The following is an 18,135-nucleotide window of genomic DNA, read 5'->3' on the forward strand; positions in this document are numbered from 1 at the left end:
TTTTTCGCAGGTACCGATAGATTACAATACAGATTTTGGTTTTATAATTTTGTTTATTTTTTATACAATTTGCGCCTATTCATATGAAGTTATACACGAAATTGATCTCCCTCTTAATAGGCATCCACGCGTGGTGGCTCAGCATGGAGTTCGGACCTCTTGCGCTCTCCCACCAGCCACTGCTTGTAGCGCTCGTTCCTCATGGCCTAAAAGGGAGATTTATAATGATTATTTAAATAATTCATTAATATAAAGGCCTTTGGAAACTCACATGGAAACGCAAGAGCTGCTTATTCATGCCCACGCACTCCTGGAAGTCGGATATAAGATCGGCACACTCTTTTTTGCCGCGCTCCAGACCGTAGGCCTCCAAGCAGTCCATCATTTTCATCTCAAATTTTCCACATTTGTCGTAGGTCTGATGGTTGATCAGACAGCCGGTCAGATCCGTGAGGGGCAGGCGCAGGAACGGCGTCAGTGACATCTTGCCTGCAGGTTAAGGAGGAAACATTACATTATGTCCATGGGAGTCTGGAAAGAGATTTTGTCTGTTCCTTCTGTGACGTAACCATAACAAAGCTCATGGAAGCTACACTTTGGCTTCCAATTAAACTTAAATGATCAATTCTCTTTTCAAACTTGCTATTTTGTATGGGTTTGTTCTGATTTTACTTGTCGCGCACCTTAAATTCCAATAAATGGGCAATAAAAACAATTTCTTTCTGTTTTTCTTGAACCGACTAGCGCTTAGTGTTGGCAAACGTTTAAATCGGCTGACAGCTGACTCTATACATGTGTGTTTGTTTGTTTGTGTGAAACAGAGTTTTTAGCGGCACCCACGTTTTGCTTTGAAAAGTATAATGAAAAACCAAGAACTTGTGGACTATTTGGTGTCCTGTGGAGTCTGCACTATCTGCCAGTTGCGTTACCTTCGGGCACGCGGTACGGAGTACAACGATATCAACCAATCTTTCCAGCGGGTGAGTAAAAATGGGATTTACTTTGGCGACATTTATTTCAAAGGTAAACTTTTCGCCCATAGCTGGGAGTGAAAGTGCCGGAAAATCAGTTGAGGATGGATGAAACAAATGGCATCTCCACTGATGAACAGCCGTTTAAGAAGCCTCGCCTGAGTCACTGCTCCACCTGTTTGGGCATCTTCTCTGAGGACTTTCAGCGTGAGCTCATCGAGGGTATTATCGCTTCGGATTTTAGCAAATATGACAGCGAGGGCATCGTTTTGGCCATTACAATGCCCATGAGCCTGCAGCTGCGACAGCTCTCCATGTGGTTTGCCCTGCAGCGTAAGTTTGGACCCACTGTCCACAGCAATTCACCGCCAGATGTGCCCATCAAGGAGGCCGTGAAGCTGATTCTACATCCCATAATATGTAAGAAGCTGGACAAGAAGTACGATGCCAACGGACTGATGATCAGCATTGATCTGCGGCACACGGTGGAGGAGCCCGAGGTAGACAAACTGGTGGAACTGAATCGTGTGGCCTTTCCCGGCAAGACGCTGAAACGCATAGAAATCTCGCGCGGATTGCTGGAGAAGCAGTACCAACCATCGCGTGTGAAGGCGGAGACATACGAAAAATATTTGCCCATTCCACCGCCAGCTGTGGAGGAGTCACTCACCCTAAAGTCGATCGATCTGCAGGGTCCCATGGTCTGTGTGGCCGGACGCTACCGTAAGCTGAGCCGCGAGCTCTCGCACACGCCGTGGCTGTTACAGGGAGTGCGTCAGATGGAGGACAGCATCGAGGAGATTATCATACGGAGTGTGGGTCCACATTTCACGGAGACTGTGACAAAGATCACCTTCATGTCGAGCGGACGAGAGGATGTGGATGTACGTTGCCTGGGCAAGGGTCGTCCCTTTGTGCTGGAGATACCCAACTCGAGGCACAGTTCGCTGACAAAAGAGCAGGCCCTGGCCATGGAGCAGGCAGTGGATAAGTCTTGCAAGGTATCCATCCTCAACCTGCAGGTGGTTCCGCGCGAGCAGGCGATGCACATCAAGACGGGTGAGGAACAGAAACGCAAGTACTATCGCGCCTTGTGTGCCCTCAAGGAGCCCGCCACATTGGAGATTCTTCAAAAACTGCAGATCCCCGAGAGCTTTGACATTCAACAGAAGACGCCCATAAGGGTGCTACATCGTCGGCCGCTGCACACACGTCCGCGCACAATATACAGCGTCAAGGCGCGCCTGCAACGCGGCAATCCCCTAGTGCTGGTCATCGACATTGTCACACAGGCGGGCACTTACATCAAGGAATTGGTTCACGGCGAGTTCGGCAGGACCACACCATCGTTCTCTTCGATTATCGGCAAGCCCATTGATATACAGGCCCTGGATGTGGTGGGCATTGACCTGGATTGGCCGCCAGAGGTGGATAATTCTGTTTCCCAATAAAAGTCTGTTGTAAAAAACAAAATAACATCAAAACATCGTCTTATTTAGCGCCAAATCAAGTATGACAATTAACAACACTGCTTTCGAGTTGTGGTTCCTGTACCCGTTCAGTTCGCTCATGGAACCATCACTATTTCTTATCAGCTGGAGCGTGCGCCTCCAGCCTACATTCTTTTCAATGAAATAAAAAGTATATTAATGGACATTGGCGTATACTACAGGTCTCCCATACTACTGGTTGCCTGGTGCATTGACTTCCTGTCCTTGAAATAACTTGATTTGGATACGCCGCTTTCTTTTTCACCTCGACCAAAGTTCTGTGTGCTAAAAATAAATGCCGTACGAATAAATGGAATACCCGAAATAGCCGCTGGAATTTGTACAAAATGCTGTATTGAAACGTGCGCAAAAATCGAAAGTGAGTGTTGCATTTGCAAGTACATAGAGATTCTATCCATGGTCCACGCCCACTTGGGAAGTGTAAGCCTTCGGTTCGACAATCTCCCAACCCAAACCCCCCTTAATGCATATGCGCGCGCGTGTCTAGGGATTGTGTTTGTGTAAATCGTGCGAATTGAAGCGTTTTGGTAGCGTCTCCGACCTTCACACAACCTTCAGCCCACAAAACATGCAGCAACATGTTGTGTGTAATCAATAGAATCAGCAATAGGAGCAGTGACAGTGTGCAGGAGCAGCGTCATCATGGGGCAGCCACCAGCCCCCAGAGCAGCCGCTGAATCAAACAAAATACCCAAAAAAAACAAAAAGGTATCTGGCTCCCACCCCCGCCCTCTGCCGGCTGCCAGGGGTAACCGACAATCAACAAAAAAAATCAACAAATTCTACGCGCTAACAATTCAATCAAAACAAGAGAGAATAGCCAGAGAGAGAGAGAGTGAGAGTGGGAAAGAGACAGAACCGATGCACGTGATACCCTCGCAGATTGTTGCTTTGATAGAGTCATTTCATTTCCATTACATTTTCGTATGCATGTGAAATTAATGGAATATTTTATAGTGATTTGCATACGACATAATAATTGATAATGATAATTCAATAAGTAATGCTCTGTTGCTCGACTCGAGTGTGGATGCTGCTCAAGAATATTTATTAACTCAAAACTGCGTTGGGTTTGAGGTACGAAAATATCATACCTTCTGCTAGGGTATCAAAACTGCATCTGTTTGTTGCACTCACCCAATCGTTCGCTCTCTTGTTTGTGCCCTGACTGCTCGCTCTCTGCTTAATCGCTATTGCTGCTTGCGTCGCTGCCAGCGCACAGTGGGGTCTTTGGGAGTGAAAACAAACACATACTTATCCTCAGTATTGACTCATATTTTATTATTAACCAATCAAAAGTGAAAGTTCTTAGATTATAAGAAGGGCGTGTGTTATTAAAAGTCCAATTATTTTCACGTGTGCCACGACCAAAACGTTTAAGTAATATCTTTGCATTATGAATTGTTTTTCGAACTGCGTCGCCCACTGTGCCCCGCTCTGTGCACCCACTCGCAGTTAACTCGCTCGCGTCGCAGCTTTTTCTACTCAGTTGAGCCCCAAACGCTCAGCGGAAAAGTTTTGCCCCAAGCTTTCGTGCCGTGAGACACATCCGACAAATCGAAAATAAAGTGATCATCGTTCGTTAGTCGTTTCGCCCGCCTTATCAGCCTGACAGCCGGTCGTCTGACCCAGTGCCTAAATACAATAATATCGTGATTAGCCAATTGATAAGACGCGTACCATCTGTCTCTTTCTTTAGCCGCTTGACGCTTTCCGCCGGCGCCTCTTTTGCCTCTCGTATGCTAATTTTTATTTCATAATCGTTTCAAATGTTTTACTGATTTGGTGTTTTATTTTTGCATTTTATTGTGGTACCCTATAGTCGTAGTGTTGGGGTTTGTTGGCTATTGTGATCTGTATGAAGAAATTATTGTTTAGGAAGTCAGTCTCTGGTGTTGTAAGAGTTGAAGACAGTATGCTCTCTTTTTGATGGATTGATTTTGATATATAATGATGTTATCCATAAATGTATCCAAAATCATCACTTTTTGATACATTTTATAGTGATAATTAAGAGAACAATCCATTAAAGTAGTAAAGTGAGCATTAATTGAAACATTGCAATCACAGTGGAACAATTTTCCCCAGAAAATTCCTTCCAGTATCTAGGGTATCCCAACTATTCGTAATATCTTCCACCTAACCTTCCCATTTAATTTCTATTGCATTCTTATGCTAAATTATTTCAACAAAAACGATTGACAAGCGGTCATAGGGTGCTCCATCGCTTACGTCAGCAGGAGGCAACAACATCAGCGAAGCATCAACTATTTACAATTACAACAATCATTAATCTTACGCAAAATAAACAATTTTACCAATTTTTGCTGCCTTTACAGATATTCGATACAAAAGTTCAACGGCATTCGGTAGAGAGTAAATAAAACAAAAAACCAAAGCAAATTAATTAGTTTGTTTATTTGGCACATTCGTTGATCTCCCATATACGAGTCGCGTGTAAACAATACGACAAATAGACAAATACAACTATACAAACAATAGTCACAGAACATACAGAGAAATATTCATCAGAGGCACAGCAGATCGGAGCGGATCGGCGACAAAATGAATGACCGTGAATTGAGCTGCAATGCGGGCGGCCAGTTTATGGATCGCGGACGAATGAACCAGAATGGCGTTGTCCAGCCATTGCTAACCGGTAAGTAGAAATTTAAATTCTCCAGCTAGATTGATACTTTATCGGTAGGTTGATTGGGTTTTCACGGGGTCTAAATGTGTGAGGTTTTTTGGAGGGAATTACGTTTGAAAGGAACGATAAGGGAGAAAGATTTGACTGTAATAGGAACAAAATCGGCACTTTAATAATGCAAGTAGGAAAGTTTTAGATGTAGATTTGAGAGTAACACAATTTAAGCGCGTATAGTGGAATGATTTGCCAAGAGTTGGGAATGTGTGAAAAATTGTAGATTAAGTGATAGGAATTGGGAGAGGAATCCATGGATTTGGAGGAAATAGAATTTTCAAGATTCGAAATTATTATGAAATTATCAAAATACATAAGGATAGGTTGGTTTTTGGTGGTATAATATAAGGAAAGTTTATAAAACAATTACAATAGACTGAAATTGCTGTAGAAAGGTTTATGGGAAAATGTTTTGTAGCAAACCGTTTGCTTATGGGAAATTTATACAACAAATTGATGACAGCTCAGAATTTAAATGGAATATAATACAGTGAAATACGAGGGAACAATTGATAGAAAATGGTAGACAGATTAGCGATAAAAAATAAAGATTTTGAGTGGAATTATAAATAAAATGGCTCCCAAATTAAACCCATTTTAAGATATCCCATGCTGCAGTAGATTTAAAAGACATTGCTCTGAAATATACCCAAAATCATCATCAAATTGGTGTCTGATAAATATAGGTGCAATACCTAAACCCATAATGCGAGAACCATCCCAATAAACTCTCGCTTTTCATATTTAAAACTCGTTCCAAAAAAACATCAAGTGGGTTGACATTTATATAGCACCAAACCGAGACAATTTGGCGCGCGTTTCGATGCTACTTACTAGATCTCGAGAATACACTCGTATATATAGCCACATACACATGTATTTATAGACCACACAGACACAGAAACGGGGATATAGGCGAACAAATACAATGCACGATCTGGTAGGGTCTTTGCACTTAGATAAGAATTTGCATTTGGATTCTATTTGTTTTTGTTGGAACGTTAATTGCGGCCACCAACACAACATGAGAGCTGTGGACATTTTTTTTGCTCCCCTCTTATCTTATCGCCTTTGGCCATTAGGTTAGCGTTTTTGCCACCACATAAACTGTTGTATTTTGGGATTACATGTATCAAAGTCTAGACATTTATTGGATTTACCTTGTATTTTTACAGATTTATATCAAATCACAATGGCATATGCATATTGGAAATCGGATAAGACCGATGATCAGGCGGTATTCGATTTATTCTTTCGCAACAATCCATTCCATGGTGAATTCACCATCTTTGCTGGCCTCGAGGAGTGCCTCAAATTCCTGGATAGCTTCCACTATTCACAAAGCGGTAAGTACTTTCCCATCTATGTCAATATTGCTTTAATTAATAATGTTTTGTTCTATTTTCAGATATTGAATACCTTAAGCAAACACTGCCCGAGGGCATTGAGATTGAGTTCTTTGAGTACTTGGGCAATCTAACAGCGCGCGAGGTCACCTTGTTTGCCATTGATGAGGGCACTGTGGCATTTCCACGGTGAGTTTTGTCCTCTATAGAGGTCTGGAATGGTACAACTATATTTATAGTGGATGTTCGTTCAACCTGACTTTTGCAACTGACTGGCATGTCCCCATCAGTTTAGGGTACATTTCTACAGAGAATTATGTTCATGCAACCTTTACACGTGAACTGCAGCGAATCAGCAGAATCAGCTGTTAAAGCTGTTAATTTGACGTTTTTGATTCATTTTCTCATACAAAGTTAATATTCGTATCAAAACCAGACAGCTAGGAAAAAATACTATCTCAAAATAGATTTATAGCTCTGAAGATTATGAGTATAAAGATCTCAGATACAGCACATCGCTAAGCATATATAGTAAAGATCATAGCAGCAAAGATAACTTGAGAAACAAACAAAAATTTACAAAACAAATTCCAATGAAATCTTCTCTTTTATTCCACAGTGTGCCCATCATTAAGATTGAAGGACCGCTGATTATTGTGCAGCTACTGGAGACCACGCTCCTAACTCTAGTCAACTATGCTAGGTATTGTATCGTATCGTCTTTATCAACAATAACATTTATTAATAATTTATTATCCCCCGTAACAATAACAGTTTAATGGCCACGAATGCAGCCAGATATCGCATGGTAGCTGGCAAACATGTCAAACTTTTGGAATTTGGACTGCGTCGTGCCCAGGGACCAGATGGTGGCCTATCCGCATCAAAATATTCCTACACAGGTATGATACAATAATAAATCGTAACAAATAGCTGAAACTTTCACACGCCTCATCCTGCTGCTGCTCCTCCTACTCTGTACTACCCAGCGTCGTGACAACTAAGGTCATCCGTGTGCGATATAAACATACATTTTATTTTTTGGCATTGCCAAATTGCATGCATACAACTCATTATCAATTAAAAGGAATGGGGAAAAGCAAAGGATGCATGGAATCAACGCGGAGTCATAGTCATAGTCACTTCCAAAAAATGATTTCATTTTGGGGTATGCCATCGAGGTGCGGATTGTATGGTTTTTATGGAACGTTTGACAGTTGCGAGAGCAGGAACTTTTTGTGATCATGGGATAAATATTTGTAGAAAGCCATGAACATTAGTGGTTAATAAGGGAAATACTTTGACTATAAGTTAGAATTTCGATGTAAATTCGTTTAAAAAGTAAGCGCTATAATGAGCATTTTATGTCCTGTAATGCCTGGAATGAGTCATGAGAATGTTATTTAAAACCACAAACTTGTTTGACATCTTTTGTTAATTAAAAACCAACGTTACCAGCTCGATTTGTTTGTGGTTTTAAATGATACTAAATGGTTGTCATAGTAGCTTCAAAAAGGGTTAGGGCTTATCCCCTAATCCTGTATAAAACATAACATTTGAAGTATTCTGTGCTGCTTTATGGCCAAATCAACATTGTATTATAATCCCCACAGCTTATGTACCTTCTTTAGGGTATACCAAACCCCCTACTACCTACCCACATCTTCCAAATTGATCGCTTTCAGTGGGTTATGGGTGGACAAACAGAGGGAAAACACCGTTTTCTCATATTGTTTTGTGCCTGTGAGTTTTTTATGATGTGCATGCATGCAAAGCACGTGTCACTGTCAGTAGCCGGTAGGCATATCAACCTGCTCCTCCTCCTTCTTCTTGCTACTAGAACTTACTCCTAGAACCAAGGCTTCTACTACTCCTACTCCTTAACCCTAGGATTACCTACCTCCTGCCTTTCCCTTAGTCCGTTCTGTGGCCTTCCACCTATAATACATCCCCTCTGTGTTGGGACAAAGTTCAAGAACTCTTGTTTATGTGTTAAACTAAATGTGCGCTGGGCCCCATAGGCAGTAAAAAAATATCCCTAAAAGTGGGTGGCACACGCAATGCCCCCTCTGATAAAGAATGTTGTGTGGGAGCGGACTCGCACTGGGTGTTCATGCATAGGGAAATCGGTGCCTGGTACCACCATCCAGCTCAGAGCTCCTTTCAATTGGCGCTCACACATCGTAACTTTTGGGTTCCGTTTCAACGTTTTTGTTTGGCAAGCTTCAACGCTGCAACTTTTCAATGCGTCCGAAATTATTGTTGGAACTCCTATGAGGATGATAGGTAAACCCTAACCGAACAATCGATGGGTTCGCGTGCGCGTGACTCACGGTGTCAAGGTTCCTGTCAAGGCTTTCCAACACAAAAAGGAGTAGAGGCAGGCTTACAAATTGAAATGTTGCAAGCAAGCATTGTTGTAGTTTGTGGATTTTGATGAGGAAATGAAGTCATATATGATGGCAGAGAGACAGGTGTCCTTTGGGGCAAGGAAAATATATGAAGGAGAGCTGCTTTCATCATTCCATTTTGTTAGCATTATGTCACATTTTTTACGAATGCCAACAGCATTAAACTCCACAAAAACCATTTCGTACTCCCTTTTAGGTGGCTTTGATGGCACCTCCAATGTTCTGGCTGGCAAACTCTTCAACATACCCGTCAAGGGCACCCATGCCCATGCCTACATCACCAGTTTCAGCAGCATTGGCGAGCTCAAGACGCGTCTGCTCAAGCACAAGAAAACGGGTGAGTGCAAAAAACCAATTAAACAATTCTCAGTATTAGTTTGATATTTATTTCCGTTCTACCTTGCAGGTGTCATGGAGGATCTGTTGGAGCATGCTGTACGACATCGTGGCATGTTGTCCCATGTCTTGGATGTCTCAACGGAGGAGTCGAGTGAGGGCGAACTGGCGGCTATGGTCTCATATGCCATTGCATTTCCGGATGGATTTATGGCACTTGTCGATACGTACGATGTTAAGAGGTATTTCGCTTTTAGGCAGATTCTCTCGGAACGTCTCGTTGGGTTTTTTGTTTTTGTTTGTTTGTGTTTGTTTTTTTTTTACATTTTTCCTTGTGTTGAATTGGTTTATGTGTTTGGAAACCTTTCTATCACCTTTTGTAAGACTTCTAATTGTGCTCCTACCATGCTGAATGCTTTCCTTTCCTGCTGAGTCTGCTGCTCTCCTAATTACCATCCTAAATCCTTGTCAATCTCCTGTTAACCTTCCACCTCCCTCTGTGTTGGTTTTAAGTTCTAGTTTTGATCTCTTTTGTACTCGTAAAACTTGAAACTTTTGAGACGTGCACCAAACTACAAGAAACCCCCAAAGAGTAAACCTATAAAACAGGGAAAAGTTTGAGTTGTTAAAACTAGTTTAGAATCCTTTAAACTCCATCCTTCAGTTGTTTTATGCTCATGTTTTTCTGCTCCCCAAATTACATGTTTTTGCCATTCGTTTCCTGTGCTCGCTTTTTTGTCATTTTTGCTTTTGATTTTGTATTGGTAATAATAACAACAACAAAGTATTATCCAACAGCCGAGAAACAGAACAACAACTTACACAAGATCTTCCATCGGGTAACCAAAATGATAGCAAATCCAAAGACAGCAGCAGTCCGTCAAAGCCACAGAGCACTGTCAATGGACAGAAAAAAATAACTTATGGCAAGAGCCAAAAATCAGGCAGCAATGGACACAAGTCACACAATCACAATGGCCATCAGAATGGTATTGCTGCACAGAATATTGTTGGTGGTGGTGGCGGCGGTATTGGTGGTAGTAGATCGCCCGTTAAAGATACTCTAAATGAAACGAATCTCAGCACAACAACAGCAACAGCAACAAAAAGAACAAGTGCAACAGCAACAACAACGTTAACAAGAACAACGTCCAATGGGACGGCATACCTACCAAAATATGTCGAGAAGTCATTCAGGTAAATGTCCAAAATTCTTTGAGGGAAACAAAAACGAATTTTATAATAGGAAAAAACATTTCTTAAACATTCCCAAAACATTTCTTATTCATGTGAATCATGTGCATTATTTCTGTGTGTAATTTCCCCTGCTATTTGTTTAACTTAAGCTTTAACTTTCCATTCCAACTCTCTTTTCGTTCTTGGGTGATCTTTTTCCTAATGGTTTTTGGGTGCTGCATGTGTCCCTCCTTACTACGCCACTAAAAATCATCGAAACATTCATTGAAAAACTTATTCTAAATTAACGCTTTAATAAGCCAACCCATGTACATGCATATATATGTAGATATATAGTTATATATATATGTATATATAATATATTGTATGTCTATGTATGTGTCCCTGCTACTCTATGGTGTTACATTGGTCCTTTAGAACAAAGCTCGTATAATTGGGAAAAGATTGGAAAAAAGGCTAAAAGATAAATCCAGAAAAAACAGGTGAAGTTTCTGCCATTTTTGTTTTTACTTATTTTTGAGATTTTATCTCTTTATACTATTTCAATATTCTACTCTATTCTTTCTCTTACTCCATTGTTTTTGCTTTCATTTGAAATAAGTCTCTTTCCTTTTCCATGCGTACTTTCTGGTTTTATATTCTCCGCTTTTCACTAATTTTTGAAGCCTTTCCCTTTCTATTTATGTTTCCCTTTTGCACTTTTTTCTAACATTTTATCTTATCCTTTTGAACATTAATTTTTACTCACATTTTCTTTAACTTTTCTCTTCTAACATTCATTTTTATTCACTTTCGTTTCTAATGCATTTTATTTTTGATCGTCCTGAATGTGTCAACCTTTTCCCCCTAATCAAACATTATTCGAAACCGAATCAGAGAACCCATGAATACAAAAAATTGAAACAGCAAAAAGAATTTCCTATTCTAACATAGTAAACAAAATGACTTCCGGCACTATTTTGGCAGAGGTATGTAAAACACACGTCTTCAAAGTTACTCGTACAAAGCGACAACAAACCCAATAAACAACACAAAAATCAATCAAGCGACAACAGACAACAACTACACAATAATATCATATGGCATAACACGCTCCACTCACCCAAATAAAACCATATCAAATGTTTGATACAGTAATATGTGATTACATTTAACCAAAGTGGCACAAAACAAATTGGAAAACAGTCTGTAGATGAAATTAAATACGTCAAATTTATAGAAAAACATTGTTCAAAGGCAAAATTGTGCAATAAACTTTAAGAAATGTAAAACCATCTTATTGAATGACCAATTGTTTTATGCACTTTATAGAGAAACATAGCGAAATATTCAAACCACACTCTGAATCACCCTAATGCAGTCATAGTCCACCCAACTCCTAACCAACCCGTGTAAAACTGGTACATGTCCTTTGTCCTGAAACTCTCACCACAAAACATTTTGTTTGGTTTTCCTTAACATTTTGTGAAACCCAATTTAATTTTTTTTTTTTTTATTGTCTAAAATGTCTTGGAACCATTTTGCTATCAACCCTGAAGAAATTTCGAATCCTTTCAATATTTTTAAACAATTTTTTGTTTAGTATTTTATTAACTGTAAATAGTTGAAAGAAAGCGTCCGAGAGAGCACACTGCATGGCTTAACGAACAAATGAAATTAATATTCAACAGTTTGTGCTGCTCTCAAAAATGAGTAAAAAAAACGAAAAATTCCAATACAGGAAAAGATTTTTCTAGAAGCACTTGCAAAAACCCAAAAAGGGAACCCATGTGGTTCCATCACGTTTATAGAGCTCTACACCCCAAACACCTTATAATAATATATTTTTGTGTAAACTTTTCGCCTGCAAATTAGTGGAAAAATGAAAAACTTAAAAAGAAATATTACTTTTGTTGAATTGAGAACCCCAAGCAGCACTTGTTAAAATTTGTAGACTCCATTTTTAATCAACATTTGTTGCTATTTTCTTGCCTTTTCCATAGGAGCGGGCTGTTGAATTTCAGTGCCGTGGCTTTGGCCCTCAACGATTTGGGTTATCATGCATTGGGCATACGAATTGATTCCGGGGACTTGGCATATCTCAGCTGTTTGGCGCGAGAGACCTTCGAGAAGGTGGCCGAACGCTTCAAGGTGCCATGGTTCAATAAGCTTACAATTGTGGCCTCAAACGATATCAATGAGGACACCATATTGAGCTTGAATGAGCAGGGACATAAGATAGATTGCTTTGGCATAGGCACACATTTGGGTGAGTCATCAAAGATGGAATTTCAAACAGATCTTAATGGTTTATTCGCTTTCCCCAGTGACCTGTCAGCGTCAGCCTGCCTTGGGCTGTGTCTACAAGCTGGTGGAGATCAATGGACAGCCGCGAATCAAGCTGAGTCAGGATGTGGAGAAGGTCACCATGCCGGGCAACAAGAACGCCTATCGTTTGTACAGTGCCGATGGACACGCACTCATTGATCTGCTGCAAAAGGTCTCGGAGCCGCCACCAGCTGTGGGCCAAAAGGTGTTGTGTCGCCATCCGTTCCAGGAGTCAAAGCGCGCCTATGTCATACCCTCGCATGTGGAATCGCTGTACAAAGTGTACTGGAAGTCGGGCAAGATATGCCAGCAGTTGCCGACGCTCGAGCAGGTGCGCGAAAAGGTGCAAATCTCATTGAAGACGCTGAGGAATGATCACAAGCGTACGCTGAACCCAACGCCCTATAAGGTGAGCCGAAATGAATATTAAATTTTGTGCCATTTATAATGAATTGGTTCTGGTTTTTGGCAGGTTTCGGTCAGCGATAATCTGTACAATTTCATACACGATCTGTGGCTGCAGAATGCGCCCATTGGCGAACTCTCATGATCTATATAAGGATAAGGGGAGCGACCGACCGACCGAAGCAGAGAAAACATTTCCGAAGAAAAACGAAAAAACAACGTACTTTAATTTGACGTAGAACTGTTCTCGCTCATCATCCCAGAGAAGTAAGATGATTCTTTTTTTTAGTCATTTGCTGGTCATATGAATATTCTAGATTTTGTTGGAATAGAATTTTGGGTTCTATTTTTTTTCGAACAGAAATTCCGAACAGAATTCGAATTTTCTTGCGTTTACTTCACTTGTTAAGTCGATTTTAATTTGTTTAAAAATTAAATAATTGCTAACTATCCATGTATGAAACGCACATTATATTCAGGAATGTGTCCAGGTGCCTTATCAAACGAAAAATAATCAACCAAGAGAAAAGTGTAAAACTCAGAGCAAAAAGCAGAGCAGAAGCAGCGCAGAGTGCAGTGAGATGTATCGAGATGTATTTAATAGATTTTTTAGTACTTAAGTGTTGATAAAATGTTGCGCTAATTAACGAAAGTTAAAAAAGTACAAATGCTGCTTAGTATCTACATTTTGCATGCAAATATATAGGGCACACATACAAGCACACGACCCACACACCAGCACACACCTAACTATATATACATATACTCTATATATATATATAAACGATATCTTACTTTACATATTATGTTTATGTATTTAACGTATAAAATGCAATTGTAAATATGTTCAAAATTTAATAATTATAAGTCCCCAAAATGTACGAGTAGACGCCACAACGCCCATCCAAAGCACTCGCAGCATACCCTACGATACCCACAGAACCACCCAAATAAAACCCCCACTCAAAGACCGCTTCAAGGAAACAAAGAGAACATAAAACCAAACTTCAAACTGTTGCCTGTAGTTTTGATCAAAAATAAAACAAAATAAGCTGAAGGAAGCCACGAAATTGTCGGAGTGTTTGTTGTGTTGTTTATTGCATTTGCGGTTTGGTGTGTCTAAAAGAATTTGAGCTTCCATTGGCTTCTATGGTTGCTGAAAAGATTAAGACATTCAATTGTCATTAAGTTGGTGCTCAGTCATTAATTATATTTATTTCGTTAAGGAACTTCTGTCACATTTACTGAGAGCGTATTCTGGCGCCGCATGCTTGATGGATTTAGACAGAAATGTACTTCAACCACAAGTAAAACCTTTGCAGACGTAGTGGCTGCAGCAAATAACAATCATTATGTAACCAAAGGAAACGAGCAGAGCCAATACCAAGACCATGGCCCAGACACAAGTCCAAGGAAAACACATGCCAGTATATTTTACGATGCAAAACAATGTAACAATATATTTGATTTCTTTCAACTTAAAGTTACAGAAAACAGATACGATCATTGAGCCATGGAGTTTGGCTCGTGGCAGCTGGCTTTGAGGTGCCATCATCAAAGCTATTTAGCAGGAGAATCAGCAACGATACGATCGGGAGCGAACCCGGCAGAGCACTCAGGACACGTAATTGGATGTCCATCTGCAAGATTAAGTTATGGAATCGATTGATGTGCTGTTTATGAGTGCAACTACTTACCTACGCGCTTAACCGACTTACGACACAATTCGTGAAGGGGCTTTGGACCGGTTCAGCCAAAAGCTGAAAAAATTAAAAAAATCTTCGATTTTGATTGAGAATTTATAGCTTCATGGTCGCTCACCTTTTGGGGCGTTGAGTTCCAGTTTGACTGTTGGCAGGGCGCTGTTCCTGACTCCTAACTCAGCTGGATTCTTCTGTTGTTTAAAGTAAGCCATTAAAATCTGTTCAGAAGTTGTCCGCCACAAACTCACCCAAAATGTGTTGTAACTTGTGTCCAGATTGCTCTGACGGGTTCGTATCCGATTGTATCGTTACCAACACCGCTGCGAGCTCATGTTGCCACCGCTTAGCCGGACTTTACAATACCTTCTCCAAAGGCTCAATAATGGGATGTTTTTTCTGGCTTTGATTTGCATGTCAAAAGTGCAGCATTGACTGTGCTCGGCCTTGGTGGTTTGCATTTTACATGCATTTATTTTTAGTAGGCATTAAGCCTTCCTTACCATCAGAGCCAATGCACCGACAAGAGTAGTTCTGAGGCTGCCTCCATCCTCAAACTTTTCGCGACAATCCAATCACTTGCGAACTTCAATGACTAGATTGTTGTATTTTTCACTCATATTTAAACAATTTTTTGTTCCTATCACACTCTTAAACAATTTGTTCCTTTCTTGTAACTTAATTTTGTTTAAAATATGTTATCCGGTTGAGGACTGAGTGCTCAAAAACCGACATATCACAAACCCAAAAGAAATGTAAATTTATTCAGCCTACTAAGATTCAAAAGTTTTGTTTTTTTCTTATTTTTGATATTGTGCTGTGCGAAATCCAGCAACAATTATGTATATCGGAAAATGTATTATCGATATGAAGAGTCATTATTAAAGTTTGAGAGCAGCTTTGAAAACGACATTTCAATAGTAATTAATGGACCATACTATACTATAATTAACAGTTGACAGGCTCACGTCACGTACCGTTTAATGCTTTTTGGTTGACCTTTTTAGTTTTAAACTTGATTTGGAAACACTGTAGAGAATTGATTGATAGATCGGATAAAATTATAGTTTTAGCGCTGAAACTCCTAACTAGCTAGTAATATCAAACAGAACATCAAAATCGAACAATATGATTTAAGAAGACGATATGAGAAAATGAGAAGGTATATTTGGTATATTTTTAAGGGTTTTGCGGTATATTGTATCGATAATTCCGCGGCCACACTACAGCTGACACCGCGCCTCCTGCGTTAACTGTTGTTATTTCCATTTTTATTGGAAAAATAAACAAGAGAATACACTAAAAAGGTTAATAAACTGCATGAAGACTACACCATTTTGCACTTGAAATGCCCAAAAACAACCAAAGAGTAGCTGGACGAGAAAAAAAAGCAAAGATTTGTTCGATTTTTGCTGCAGCTGCGCAGCCCCAACAACAAAAGCAACAGCAGCAACTGCGCTGCGTTGTGATTCATCTCTTTGAAAGAAGTTTTTGGATGTAAATTGATTTTTAACACTATTTGCATTGCAGATAAGCAACAACATGGAGGACACGCTGGACGGGGACACCGGCTCCCGCAAGGATCTTATATTGGATCGCATTAACAAGCGCGACAAGGACAGGAAGAACTATTTAGATGTCAAGTTGGAGCAGCGCTCCAAGGAGACTGTCCAGAACGAGGGCGTGGATTACTTTGCGCAAACATTTGGCCAGCGCGCCTACGACATTGAGAAGAGCATCCTGATGCTGGACATGAACAGTGGCGATGCACCGCTGCCGGATCTCAGCAAGCGGCTGCCAGAGATCACCGTTCAGATACAGGAACTGCAGCGTTATCTAACCGCTTCGACGATGTTTCTCTCGGACTTCAAAATCAAGTCTTGTCAGAATATGCTAAATGCATTGACCAGCAGCAACGATGAGGCACGTCAGCGCTTGATGCCCAAGAAGAAGTTTGGTTTTAGTGGCAAGAAGACGGCGCCCAAGCAAAAGCCACTGCCGGTGGTCGTTGATGGGGAACCACAGGAGAAGAAGACACCCAAGAAGGAGCAGAGCGGCAGCAACTTCACTTGGACCATTGCCAACCGACGAAATGCGCACATTGTGCTAACAGCAGACGAAGTCAATGGCCAGGATATTACCATTTCCAATTTGAGTGAATGTCTGGTTGAGCTGCAGGGACATCCCGGCTCTGTGCAGATCTCCAAGGCCACGCGGTGCACCCTGCTCTGTGGGCCGGTGGCACGTTCCTTCTTTGCCGAGCAACTGGATCGCTGCACCGTGGCCATTGCCTGTCAGCAGCTGCGACTGCACTCCTCCCATTCCACACGCATCTATCTGCATGTCACCTGTCGGGCCATCATCGAGGATTGCAAGAAAATCGAGATTGGGGAGTTCAACTACGACTACCCAGAGCTAGAGGCGGACTATGCTGCTTCTGGACTGAATAAATCCCAGAATAACTACACGGATGTTGCAGACTTTAATTGGCTGTCGCCGGATGTGCATTCGCCCAACTGGAGCCTGCTCAAGGATCATCCGGCACCCAATTGGAATGCCCTGCGTCGCGATTTTCTCAGCAATAATAATAATAATAATGATAAGGAAGAGAAGGAAAAGGAGACGAGCACGATTATATAGTGGCGGCGTCGGCGGCTGCTCTTGACCGTTGTGGCCTATGCCCTGCTGCTGGGCTGGCTGCTGCTGGAGCTGCTGCTGCTGCTGCCGCTGCCGATGGTGCCCCCCACGACTGGCACTCTCACTCGCATGTAAATAGATAATAAGTGAATGAAAATTAGAATATATATATAACCCCGCCCCCTGTTTTTGGCAAATGTATTCTCCCCAACTCAAAGTCCCACTTTCTCGCTCACTGGGTTGTCACAGTTGTTATTTGTGTGTGTGCTGGCAGTGTACATGTGTCTCTGGCAATTTGACATCATGTCCATTTCGGGGGATAGCATAATCAGTGGCTGGCCAAAATGACAGTGCCACACAAATTACAGTTAGCATTCGCAGCAGTAGGAGGCGTGGCAGACAGTGGAAGGACAGTGCGGAAGGCGATTCTCATGCAAGTTTCATGTGTGGCCTCAACAGGACTTCTCAAGTTGGTAACTTCTTTGGCCACAGGGACATTGATGAGGGTCGGTCAACTCTGTCGTGCGGTTTGTACTACAGCGAAAGTTTGGCCACAGTTTTGGGCTACTCTTTGGTCGGGAAGCAAAGGGGAGTCATAACATCACAAGCT

General features: G+C 41.2%; 4 protein-coding genes and 1 long non-coding RNA gene across 8 annotated transcripts; 3 read left to right on the forward strand and 2 right to left on the reverse strand.

Moving 5' to 3' along the window:
* Window positions 1–33: 33 nt before the first annotated feature.
* Window positions 34–828, reverse strand: LOC117582387 (NADH dehydrogenase [ubiquinone] iron-sulfur protein 5). Of its 2 annotated transcripts, none has more exons than XM_034270062.1 (3): window positions 684–828; window positions 272–489; window positions 34–206 (listed from the first exon to the last, which is right to left on the reverse strand). In XM_034270062.1, exons 2-3 carry the CDS (start codon window positions 482–484, stop codon window positions 114–116), a joined length of 306 nt encoding a protein of 101 aa, XP_034125953.1. In that variant the 5' UTR covers window positions 485–489; window positions 684–828; the 3' UTR covers window positions 34–113. The 2 variants fall into 2 exon arrangements, with proteins under 2 accessions (XP_034125953.1, XP_034125952.1); XM_034270061.1 differs by having other exon boundaries at window positions 68–206; window positions 742–791.
* Window positions 805–2,447, forward strand: LOC117582382 (putative tRNA pseudouridine synthase Pus10). Its single transcript, XM_034270054.1, has 2 exons — window positions 805–980; window positions 1,043–2,447. The coding sequence occupies exons 1-2, from the start codon at window positions 861–863 to the stop codon at window positions 2,420–2,422; spliced, it is 1,500 nt and encodes a 499-aa protein (XP_034125945.1). The 5' UTR covers window positions 805–860; the 3' UTR covers window positions 2,423–2,447.
* Window positions 2,448–2,586: 139 nt separating this feature from the next.
* On the forward strand, window positions 2,587–14,258 carry LOC117582378 (nicotinate phosphoribosyltransferase). Of its 3 annotated transcripts, none has more exons than XM_034270045.1 (12): window positions 2,587–2,840; window positions 4,822–5,141; window positions 6,362–6,532; window positions 6,595–6,721; window positions 7,152–7,235; window positions 7,307–7,434; window positions 9,140–9,280; window positions 9,350–9,521; window positions 10,078–10,476; window positions 12,459–12,724; window positions 12,783–13,192; window positions 13,256–14,258. In XM_034270045.1, exons 2-12 carry the CDS (start codon window positions 5,048–5,050, stop codon window positions 13,331–13,333), a joined length of 2,070 nt encoding a protein of 689 aa, XP_034125936.1. In that variant the 5' UTR covers window positions 2,587–2,840; window positions 4,822–5,047; the 3' UTR covers window positions 13,334–14,258. The 3 variants fall into 3 exon arrangements, with proteins under 3 accessions (XP_034125936.1, XP_034125938.1, XP_034125937.1); XM_034270046.1 differs by lacking the exon at window positions 2,587–2,840 and adding an exon at window positions 3,964–4,219; XM_034270047.1 differs by lacking the exon at window positions 10,078–10,476.
* A 358-nt stretch (window positions 14,259–14,616) lies between these two features.
* LOC117581968 lies at window positions 14,617–15,685 on the reverse strand. The gene is made up of 4 exons (XR_004573694.1): window positions 15,140–15,685; window positions 15,010–15,082; window positions 14,886–14,948; window positions 14,617–14,828 (listed from the first exon to the last, which is right to left on the reverse strand). It is a non-coding gene; the product is annotated as an uncharacterized LOC117581968 (long non-coding RNA).
* A 426-nt stretch (window positions 15,686–16,111) lies between these two features.
* On the forward strand, window positions 16,112–17,742 carry LOC117582221 (tubulin-specific chaperone C). Its single transcript, XM_034269829.1, has 2 exons — window positions 16,112–16,195; window positions 16,419–17,742. Exon 2 carries the CDS (start codon window positions 16,431–16,433, stop codon window positions 17,526–17,528), a length of 1,098 nt encoding a protein of 365 aa, XP_034125720.1. The 5' UTR covers window positions 16,112–16,195; window positions 16,419–16,430; the 3' UTR covers window positions 17,529–17,742.
* Window positions 17,743–18,135: the final 393 nt, after the last annotated feature.

The sequence above is a fragment of the Drosophila guanche genome, unplaced genomic scaffold (assembly GCF_900245975.1).
Source record: "Drosophila guanche unplaced genomic scaffold, DGUA_6, whole genome shotgun sequence".
Lineage (NCBI taxonomy): Eukaryota > Metazoa > Arthropoda > Insecta > Diptera > Drosophilidae > Drosophila > Drosophila guanche.

Coding starts and splice junctions, on each gene's coding strand:
- LOC117582387 (XM_034270062.1), bottom strand. CDS start 484: ATGTCACTGACGCCGTTCCTGCGCCTGCCCCTCACGGATCTGACCGGC. Junction 207..271: donor AGCAGCTCTTGCGTTTCCAT/GTGAGTTTCCAA, acceptor TCTCCCTTTTAG/GCCATGAGGAACGAGCGCTA.
- LOC117582382 (XM_034270054.1), top strand. CDS start 861: ATGAAAAACCAAGAACTTGTGGACTATTTGGTGTCCTGTGGAGTCTGC. Junction 981..1,042: donor TCAACCAATCTTTCCAGCGG/GTGAGTAAAAAT, acceptor TTTCGCCCATAG/CTGGGAGTGAAAGTGCCGGA.
- LOC117582378 (XM_034270045.1), top strand. CDS start 5,048: ATGAATGACCGTGAATTGAGCTGCAATGCGGGCGGCCAGTTTATGGAT. Junction 10,477..12,458: donor TATGTCGAGAAGTCATTCAG/GTAAATGTCCAA, acceptor CCTTTTCCATAG/GAGCGGGCTGTTGAATTTCA. Junction 13,193..13,255: donor TGAACCCAACGCCCTATAAG/GTGAGCCGAAAT, acceptor GGTTTTTGGCAG/GTTTCGGTCAGCGATAATCT.
- LOC117582221 (XM_034269829.1), top strand. CDS start 16,431: ATGGAGGACACGCTGGACGGGGACACCGGCTCCCGCAAGGATCTTATA.